Genomic DNA, 11,235 nt, shown 5'->3' with positions numbered 1-11,235 from the left:
CTGGATGGATTACGCTACAACTTTCCCAGGAAATATCATGGGGGCTATAGTCTTTTATGACATTGCTACCTCTTATACTGGGTGTCGTTAACAAGTGGCTGTGCAAGTTTGGCTCACTGAGCATCTTCAGTGTAAGTTATCAGGTATCACGCTTGGTTGCAATGCAAGCAGCTTAGTACTGTTGTTTTATACCTGGCCTGCTCTCCTTACTCCTTTAGCTTCATATCTCAACAGGCTCCTGAGATTTGATGCAAATTATAGTATGTTACAGTAAAAGCACGACTGTCTAGGAATTTCTGAAGAACTGAGTTATCATCTCATTTCCATCACCAGCTGTGGGATCTTGGGCAAGTCGTTTCACCACCGAGCAGCAGCCTCTTCTAGTGTCAAATGAGAATATAAAGATACGTTCCCTGCCTACCTCTCAGAGTTGTTTTGGACATCAAATAAAAGAACATCAAGGAGATAAGAGTATCTACCAAACACCAGTCCCAGTCACATCATGAGAGGTGGTGGTTGACTGACAGGCACAGACCCCAGGCTTTTCTGAAGCACTACCCTCTGAAAACCTAGAGTAGAATCAGGGGTGTGAGACTCAAACGTGCTCTTTGCTCACACTTACTGAAATAATGTGCAGGCTACTAAGTAAATGCTTGAGTGAGGATCATAAGTCAGAAGGTACCCTCAGTTGAAAAAAAATGCATCATTATGATTTGATTTCAGAAAGGCAAACATGACCTGAATTAATCAAGTGGCTGTGGAATCCAAATTCCTGACTTGTTGAAGCTGGAGCAGATGTGGGGGGCAGGGGGGTCTGTTCCAGAAGTGAGGAGAAGTGCAGCTGAGCACGAAGGACTGCCTGGGGAGCCATGTGGATTGCTGTGAGGGGCTCCTGCCAGCTTTTCAGGGCAAGCCCCCCCCACAACCTCTGGGCAGGTACATGGGGTGTTGAGGCTGCGCTGGCTACTGGATCATAACTGCTGAGGAGTAAGCAGCATGTGGCTTGAGCAGGCAGGCAGAGCTCTTTAGTGAGGTGGGTTCCGGGAGGACTCTGAGCCTGTGCTCAGCTGAGCTCCAGAAGAAGCTCAGGGAGGCAGAGGAGGGCAGAGCCGCAGCTGCTGCCTGGCTTTCAAGAAGAAGGCGGGACTCTCTCCATCAGCTGCAGGCTCAAGGACGGCGGGACTCCACTCCACCTGAGCCATGCCGGCCAACCTCACAGAGGGCAGCGCCAAGTCCAATGGGACTGGGCAGGCACTGAATTCTCCTGTCCTTTGTACTGAAACAGTGACTTTCACTGCAGAGGTGGAAGGAGAGGAATGGGGCTCCTTCTACTACTCCTTCAAGGTAAGTTTCCTGCCTTCCACTCTGAACACTGATTTTAAATAATAAGACAAAGTAGAATTTTAAGTTCAAAGATCACAGACAATATTATGAATGAGTGTAGCTTATTTTCTTTACTAAAAAGAGTTAAAAAAAAAAAACTGATGAGCTATAAAAGTAAGTTTTTCATATTGTGCTAGGATCTGTTTCGTCATTTCTTAAGAATATGTGTTTTGTTTTTTTCCCTGCTGCTGCTACAAATGTAAGAGTCATGAGTAACATTTGTAAGTGGATGACTTTTTAATTTTCCCCTTTCCTTAGATGAAAGTACTTTTAGTTAATCCTATAGTAGTGCTTGAAATGTCTGTTCCTTGTAAGGGTTATTGTTGTGAGTTTTTTGTTAGGAGCATCAGAGGTTTGTAAGGCCCGCATCACCCAGGACGCTACCTGTTGCAATGAGGGACATAGCGCTGAGTAAGGAAAGAAGGACCACACTTTCTGTGTTGATCCTTTGCAGTGAACATCAGAGGGAAATAAGGTCCTTAACTGTAGTCGGTGATGTTACAGTTCACAACAAGTTCCCTCCTAAAAGAAATGAGGAAATCAGAGTTTAGTAAGTTTCACTTTCAAAGTATCCAAGGGCCACATTGAGGAAGAGGCCATTGTTAGGCTGATACTGTTTCCTCTTCCACAAGATTGTGGTCAGGAATAAACCAGGCATCCAGAAAATAGTTTCCTGCTTCTTGCATGGGAATGCAGGGATGTCAGGTTATTTCACAGGCTGCCTGATGGTGCATTCAGCTGTTACACTAATTCCCAGAACTCAAACTGGTCTTTCATACTTCAAGAAAAATTCTAGCAGTTTTTTTTTTTTTTTTTTAAATCCTCTGGGTGTTCTTGAAATGATTTGGTTTTTACTGATGAGGTAGAATTTGCTGTAATATCTACCTTGGAGCTTTGCTTCTTTGTCAACACTCAGAATAAAACTTTGAATAGGGAGCTGCGCTGGAAGCCAGCCTCACTGGTGCTTGAGAGCCCTAGAGAAAATGTAGCAAAGCAGAGTGGAACACGTCACTTAGGTGGATTGCATGGCACCCATCCCTAGGCACCACTTCCTAATGCATTCATGCACACACACAGCCCAGCTGCCCAAATCTACAACATAAAATAGAAACTGAAATTGGAGTGGGGTGCCATTTACCATTGACTGAATAATCCCCTCTGAAATCAGCCTTCAGATCCAGAGATTCTGTCTTGGAGAGGCAGGCTTTCTGCACCCAGGAAGCCTACTGCTCCTCTCAGAGATGCTGCCTCTGCAGCCTTTTTGATATTTATAGAACATGACAGCAAACAGAATGAAGAGAGACTGGCCACTGCAGAAAGGATAATAATCAGCAATAAGACAGTTGTTCTGAGAGTCAGGCAATAATCAGCTGTAATCTCATTTGGCACTTTTTTTTTTTTAATACAGCTCTGAAGGGGAAGTTTTGAGTGTTTGGACAAACAAACCCCTACTCACTCTCTTCTAGTGTTTGAACTCTGTCCTAGCAACATCATCTCTAGGCACTATGGAAAATCACATCATTTTCATCTCATTTCTATTAATAAGTTTGCCCTCCAGCAATTGGACCACTAGACAAGGAGAGAAACAGAAAGAAAGAAAATATGTCTGATCAGAAACTTAGAATGTTCTGTTTCATTTTTTGAAAAATGTAATCATTCATTAAAGCAGTGATCTTTAGTTTCACAATAATCAGTAGTAGTGTTGGTGAGAACTAGCTTAACTGTCTTAAGCTAGAGTGTAACTTTTTCCACCATCCCCTTTGAGCACAAGCAGTTTTGATGCAAACTCTTGTTTCTTGTGATCCTTTTATCCCACATGTGTCTCAAGAAGAAAGTCAGAACTGTGTTTGTAAATTGTCTCCCAACCATGTCCTTTTAATCTCCATCACCTTTTCCAAAAGCAGTAGAAATGTCATCAAAAACAAAGTGGTGACATGAATCTTTCTGAATGACTTTTGTCATTTACTTTTGTGAAGTGTCTCATTTAATATGGTGTACCTTTCACTTCGAATGCCTTTCATCTTCATCTGAGTTTACCTAAATTCAACCCGGTCTTTAAGGCTTCTCTTGGGTTGCTTCCTCCCTGAAGCCCCCCAAACCCATCTCTCCTCCGAGTTCCGGTAGTGTCTGGAGTATACCCTTCTCTTTGCCACTTAATCTAACTCTGTGCTCAACTATGTCAATAATGTGTCAGGTCAATGTGCAACAGTCATTAAGCTCCTCAAGTGAAAGTAATGACTAATGTTTGTTTCATGTTTTCTCCAAAACCCGGCATTGTGCGTGTCCTACTCAATAAACATTTACTGCATAAATGAACTGTGGTTCTGTGTTCTATTTCTGTCTGCCATCTACATGTTGTCAGACTGGGCAACAGAAAGTTTGCTTTCTCAGTGACAGAAGTGAGGGTCTTATTCACTGCTACTCCACAGGTCAGCCCCTGCCCTGCCAGGTCTTTATCAAATGTATTCACTGAGGTCCTTCTCTGTAGGCACATTTAGCTCATCCTTATTCCATTTCTAAGCCAATGTGATGAAGGTAAGTAGTAGTTTCCAGTGGGTGGAATATAAAAGTAAGTGTATCATCATACACTGTAGCTCATCCTGGTTTAGCCCTAGCGAACCCACACCCACCCATTGCTGTCTGCCCTAGTCTTAGCTGCTTTACTCAGTCTACATGTCTGGGCTTCTAACCTACTTACTTATGTAGCCCTCAAGTTCTCCAAACCCAAAGCTCTCTTGGCAGAATATAAGATATCCATGTCTAAATCTTACCAGCCCTTTCTTCACAACTTGGAGGCTTTTCTCTCTTCCCATCTCTATCTCCAAATTCTTGCCCCTGCTCCCCACTGTTCTAACCCACTCTGCCATCCTCTGTATATTCTTGGATACCAGCAGGAAGGGCAGAAGTGAGTTCACCACTTTCTTCTTCCATCATGGGTTTCACATGACTAAAGCTCTGTGGTCCTGGGTTCAAGGTTCTCAGCTCAGGCCCTGGTTTGTTTCACAGTTTTCAATGTCTCATATGTTCAAGGTTCCATCTAGTTCACCTCATCCATTTGTAGTCCCCAGCATCAAGCACTTCCATGGGCTTCAAGAATCTACCGTACATCTTTAAGGAGGATGGGACCTGGCTCATAATAAAGTGAATGGAGGACCTGAATATACGACTGTTCAGTGGAAGACAAAGAGGAAACTCTTCTTAATAGCCTTAATTTTGCTGGTAAATTCACTTGCAAAATTTCCTGAATCCCTGATTCCTGATGACGAGAAAATTAATTCAAAGTACTGGGAGGAAAACCTACTTGAATTAGTAAATTGTTGAAATTATAAAATAATGCAAAAGAACTCAGTTTTATTACTCTCAGGTGAAGGGAGAAACATGAACCAAGATTGCAAAACTATTACTTGACAATGATCTTTTTTTGAATCTCCTTTAGTGGGTCATTACAAATGACATGCAATTAGTCTAACTATTGTTTATATGTAAATGGTTGCTTCTAAGTGCTTGAGGGTGATTGGACACAGTTTGTTCCCTTTGTTTTGCTCCCTCTGCCTGCTGTCTCTTAATTTTCTTAACACATTCCTCCTCCATTAATATAACAAAAGCGAATTCCAGTTCAACCCATATCTCAATTATCTCACACTAGGCTTAAAGAAACATTTAATGATATAAAGAATCTGAAGTATACCGTTCTTATTTTTATTATATTAAGACTGACAATTCCTTTGTAAGAACACACTCTACCTACTGTGGACCAGCACTTTCACTTCCAGTGGCTGCCACTTCAGCTCTTTCTGTGCCCACTTACCTGCTTCTCTGCACACTCCTTTAGTCCCACCTCGGCCCTACAGGACTTGACTGTCTCCTTTCCTGCCTTGGGCCTCAGAACAATGTCAGGGATGCCCTTCCTGGAGTCCAGGAGCCCTTGGTTCCTGTCCTTTCAAGGTACTTCCTGAAACTTATAACAATGGTTCTTGCATTTTATCATGCATCTTTTTGTCCTCTTCTAATCAGTTTCACTCAGTCTGTTCATATTGAGTTTCTAGAGCTGAATACTGTGACTGTTCGTAGGGAATTACTACTAGTTTTGCCCAGTTAAATAATTGTTAAAGTTCTGCTATCACTGCCTATTCCTGTTGGGCACACCTAGCATGCTACCCTCCAATCCCCTGCCCTGGACCAGCGCTATACCACATCCAACTTCACCCCATGCCCCTGAGAAAGGCACACATTTCATTGGTTGGCTTTATTTACAAGACTGTCATGCAGTTCCCAAGCTGTGTACTCTCGTGTGTGAAAAGGGAAAACTCTCTCAACCAACTTTCTCTTTGTATCACTGATCTCTTTGTATCACATCATCTGATGGCAGGTAACAATCATAGTTAATTCAGAGTAAATGCAGAATTGCAGTTTTTCAGCCTGTGAAGGGGTTTCCCACTTTCTGACTCAGGAAAGGCATCTAAGCTCTAGGAATGATGCTTCTAGAGTGTGTGTGTCCATACACGTGTGGCTGGATGAGGGAGCAAGTCTGACCTGGGGAGGAACTTGGCATTGGCTGGGATCAAGAGTCCTGTCTGACTTTCAAAAGAGATCGTGCTTGTTGCAGATCCTTGTCAGGATCTACATCAGGCTCGGTCAGGCTGTGCTGTCTTCTGCGGGAGCATCCATTTGTCCCATTTCCCTTCAGGTGCACAGGTGTTCACACCTCCCTCCTCCCCTCTCTCAACCCTCTGAATTTCTGCGTCCTTCCTGGGAAAGAAAAGGTTGACTGCTTGCCTCCCAGCTCTGGTCTGGTCCTCTGTCTCCCCACAAGGCCATTAACTATCCAACTGCCACCTCACTAGAGCTGGGTGAATCCCCGGGGCCTGCCATCCCCTGGTGTCTGTATAGTAAGTGGAGCTCGCCGCTCTCTAATCCTGTGCTCCCAACCTTGTTCTCTTCTTCTCTTTTCCTGTGGTAGCCTTGGGGCGGGGGCGGGGCGGGGGGCTGTACAAATCCTCTCGTCAGTGTCTAAGTCTCCTCACACTCTGCACCACTTTTGTACCATCTGACACTCCTGTCTCCCACTGCCTGCTTTCTCTGTGGTGGGGAGCCTGACTAGACTGTTTGCCGCCAAATGAATTATTCCAGACTCTTTTGAGCTGAAGGCTCAAAAGACACATCCTCTTGCAAAGGAAAAAGACATGTCTATTGAAGCTGTTTATGATATCCTTCAAGAGGTATTTTGAGAGCCAGGAGCTGACTTATTTCTCTTTGTCTGCATTGCTGGAGTAAAGACTGTACCCAGAGGGCAGACGGTGTAGAGCTCTCTGGCTGCCAAAGCTCCGAGAGGTTTTATCAAGAAGGTGGAAAAGAGCATATCCATTAGTGCTTCAAAAAGAAAAAAAAAAATAATATATATATATCACCCTGTCATCCTTGAAGTAATTTCCTGTTGATAGTGGGTAAGAACATTTCGAGCTATGCACTGAAGTAGACGAGAAATGTAATTTTATTTTCTGTAACTGAACTTGGCTTCTCCTGGACCTCTCAGCTCAGCTGATGGAAGAAGTAGCCTAGTCATTCCCAGGTATAGTCAGGCTCTTGAATCTTCCCCGTCACTGTAGTGAGGCACAGGCTGTAAAATAGGGCTGCTGACGTCAGCTCCCTGTGCTTCCACCATCTGGCTGAGAACTTGAGGAAGTTCAGTCCTACCTATGCATTGGTTTACTCGTCTGACAAATGGTGCTAATAACTGAATGTCCTTCAGAGGATTGCTGTGACAAGTTAAGTGATTAAATGTTGGTGGGGCCGTTAAGGACAGTGATGGCCTTAAGTACAGTGTTTGAGGACTGTTAGCCCCAGGGGTGGGTTGTTATACTCCTTTCTGAAGCTCCGGAGAGATGAGGCGCCACCATTACCTACACAGAAGAATCTTCTGAAGATACTAAGAGAGATCCGTGTACTGGAAGATCTCCAAGACCGCTTCAGTATGCTTTAGGCCCCCAAATAGTGGTGCTGAATTGTTTCATTTCTCTCAATTAGACCATGGAAATTGTACAATAAGATATCTAGAGATGATTCCACTTCCTTCTCTATCATCCAGATGCCACATCTAATTTTTACCTATGCAAGCTTAATGGCTTACTACAAGAGGGCTTTTTACAGAGATGGGAAATTATACCCCATCCAGAAGGGGTGAGTTTCTACCATGGTAGAAAGATTTTCTGGGCCACAAGATGGCAAAACCACCAAGGTCATGATGAAGTCATTAAGGAATAACCAGGGTTCTTATCTTTTTACTCAGGCAATATTGACATCTGCCTAAAAATGGTGGGTCTCTTATACTCGGCAGCACCTTACAATTAACAACTTGACATCATATGACTTCATATGACTCACCATCAGCTCTAGGAGGATTTAAAAATAGCATTCCTTTTTTTAACCTGATGTGAACACAAGGCCTGATAGAAGTTAAGGGTGTGAACTTTCTAAAAAATAAATGAAAGCAAGCAAGAAACAAACAAAGAAAGGAAGAAAAAAAGGAAAAATAAACATGGTTCTACTGCCGATTTTAGCTGGATAGGATAGGTCTCTGTAATAGCAAAAAACTAAACCCCAGGGTTTCCCTAGAGGACTGGTGATTGGGAATATGCACCTCCACTTTGGCGAAGGGCAGGTGGTGCGGGGGAAGAGGGTTAGATCCCTGGTCAAAGAAGTAAATCCCACAAGCCTCACACAGCTTGGCAATAATAATAAAATAACAAAGTCCCATTAATTTAAAAAACAAAACCAAAAAAGTCTACACCCTGAATCTCAGTGGTTTTACACATTAACAGTTTATTTTTCTCTCACATCCCAGGTGCAAGCAGGTCAACTTATATCTCTGCCTTCTAAAATAAGCAGTTTCCAAGGGAGATGGCAAAACTTACCCTATCTGCTTTGGCCTGAAATGATGCATGACTGACTCCAGTTCTGCTGGCAATAATTAGTTGTTGGGCATGGGAAATGTAGCTTAACTGAACGGCCCCAGTGCGGGGAACATAGTACCAAGCATGGTTTGACCTTCACCTTCTGCACGATAAAACCCAAACTCTCCAAACTAGCCTTCTAGCTTTTCACAATCTGACTGCCCCTCCCCTCCCCATTTCTCTCCTCTCCTGCACCATGCCTCACTGGATACTGTATTCCAGGAAACTATTATCTTTTGGCAGAAATGCCTTTCTCATAGCTTTTTCTTCTGATATCACATCTAAGCTCAATTGCCCCATCGTCTGTGAAGAATTCAGATTTGTTTAGTAGATCAGCACTGCCACTATTCTTACGTTTCCAAAGCACTTCAAGTCTTTGTGTGACAAGATTCTTCTCTTGACATGCATGTCCGCCTACACACACACACACACAGACACATGTGTGCGCATAAACATAGACTGACACACATACAGAAACATACACACATACATGATGTCAGTCATTTTAAGGCAGCTCGAGATCCCACTACCCCTGGGGCAGTGCCTGACAACATGGTAGACAAATCATCAAAACATGTTTTATTGAATGAAAGAGCATATTGAGAAACAATCTGTGTAACAAGTTTATTCCTAAGGTCTCAGCAAATTCACATGAAAACATTGAAGTAGATGGAGTCTTAATCCTTATTCTCCAAGCCATTGGGTTGAACTTAAAGGCACCATGATTTGGGGGAACTCCTGACACAGATGGAGAAGTGTAGTAGGCTACTGTCCATGGGGTCACAAAGAGTTGGACATGACTGAATGATTTCACTTTTTTTCACTGACACCATAGGAAGCCCTATTGGTGGGGTGTGTGTGTGTGTATGTGTGTGTGTGTGTTTTAGTCTCTTGGTCACGTCCAACTCTTTGTGACCCCAAGGATTGTAGTCCGCCAGGCTCTTCTGACCCTGGGATTCTCCAGGCAAGAACACTGGAGAGGGTTGCCAGTTCGTTCTCCAGGGAATCTTTCCAATCCAGGGATCAAACCCACGTCTCCCGCATTGCAGGCAGATTCTTTACCATGTGAGTCACCAGGGAAGTCCAGATCATTAGACCTAAAGCAAACAACATCCAGGTTCTGTCTGCTCCCCTTCCCTTGCTGCCAGCTCAGCTTCCATATCTGAGGCTGGAAAGCCATCCACTTCTGAGCCCTAAAACACCAGCTGGGTATTGGGAGAGTGTGTTAGCGTTCACATTCCTGCTCTCTGTTTATGTGTTCTGATGCCTGATTATAGAAGCTCAGTCACAGAGATCTTCTGCAAAGTGCAGAGGGCAGAGAGTATCACCTGTGGACAACAGGAAGAATCTGCTCCAGTGGGGTGAATGGAGCAGCCTTGTCCACTAGAATGTCAATCAGGTGGTCACACATGGTTCCTGTCTGCTGCCTCTGGACACTTCAAGCAGAAAAGGTATTTATCCTGTGAACACTGAGACTGTAGCTGCTTTCACTGTGTAGGGCCCTATACTAGAGACTAGGGAGTCAAAGAGGATTTATCATTGTCCTAAGGGGCTGGGAAACTAATATTTTCATTCAACAAATATTACTAAGATTATTTAACCTTTAAAATTTTTAACACCTATAGATAAACATAAATAGTTTTTCTCAATTTAATTTAAATTTGAAAATAAATTAAATATCATACCTAAAAATAAGTCATGCATGCATACTAAATTGCTTTAATTGTGTCCAACTCTTTGTGACCCTATGGACTGTAGCCCACCAGGCTCCTTTGTCCATGGCGGTTCTCCAGGCAAGAATACTAGAGTGGGTTTTCATGCCCTCTTCCAAGGGATCTTCCTGACTCAGGGATCAAACCCATGTATCTTATGTTTCCTTTGTTGGCAGATGAGTTCTTTATCACTAGGGCCACCTGGGAAATCCCCAAATCAAAATATAATTCAGAATATAATCTTTTAAACTATATTCTTTTCCTTCCCATGTCATGTACTCCTTTATGAAGTTGAGAATCACAGATGGGCTTGACTGAGTATTACTTTAGGTACTGGGATTTCAAAGATGCACAAAACAGGTACCATATTGTCAGACAATTCTGTCTAACAGGGGAAAGGTATACTCAGCCAATAGTTATGATGCAAGGGAAGAGAAGGCAGTCACTTAGAAGAAAAGACAGTGGAGGGATGACAGAAGGAGGTATAAACAAATTAAAAAGAAGGATTTCTGCATAGAAAATCAAGTTGATCTTCATTGAAGATAGGTAAATGGAAGCTTTCAGTTTAGATAAAAGAGTTAAAGAGATAAAAAAGACCCAGGTGGACCTTCAGACTAAACAATATGGATTTTTTTTTTTGTCCTTATAGGCCATAAGAAATCTTTAGAGTTTTATTATCAAAAATGCTAACAGTGAAAACTGTGATGAGAGAGATTAATCAGGCTGCAGAGTACTGGGTGGGATGTAGGGAGGGAACATTGAGGAAAGAGAGTCAGTTATGATGACCCAGTGAGAGGTGTCAGTACTGAGTAAGATAAGGATTGCCTGAGAGTGGACAGGAAGAAGCAGTGGGACTTTCTGTCAGATCATATGCAGGGCTTAGGGAATCAGAGAAGATTGGCAGAGGCAAGGAATGACGATGACATAGGGGCTCACATTGATAAGCTGATTCTAAAATGTATGTGGAAAGGCAAAGGAAATTGACTAGCCACAATAAGTCTCAAAAACAATAAAGCTAGGGAACTCACACTGGCTGGTTATGACCTTCTCTAAAGCAATAGTGTGGTACTGAGAAAAGCATACACTTCCAGAAATGGAACAGGATGAACAGTCTAGAAATAGACCCAGTCATATCTGGTCAATTAATTTTTGACAAAGATATAAAGACAACTCAATAGAGAAAATCAAAA

At 42.9% G+C, this 11,235-nt stretch overlaps 1 protein-coding gene across 1 annotated transcript in view; it reads left to right on the top strand.

Annotated features, from left to right (window-relative positions):
* Positions 1-931: 931 nt before the first annotated feature.
* The window catches only part of LOC123334611 (neuropeptide S receptor-like), a 29,855-nt gene continuing 19,551 nt past the window's right edge, over positions 932-11,235 (top strand). The window contains exon 1 of the mRNA XM_044946374.2: positions 932-1,344. Within this exon, the coding sequence (XP_044802309.1) occupies positions 1,201-1,344 (144 nt within the window). The 5' untranslated portion in view covers positions 932-1,200. The remainder of the gene's footprint in view (positions 1,345-11,235) is intronic.

The sequence above is a fragment of the Bubalus bubalis genome, chromosome 8, assembly GCF_019923935.1.
Source record: "Bubalus bubalis isolate 160015118507 breed Murrah chromosome 8, NDDB_SH_1, whole genome shotgun sequence".
NCBI lineage: Eukaryota > Metazoa > Chordata > Mammalia > Artiodactyla > Bovidae > Bubalus > Bubalus bubalis.
Note: the sequence above shows the minus strand (reverse complement) of the source record. Positions and strands in the feature narration are given on the sequence as shown.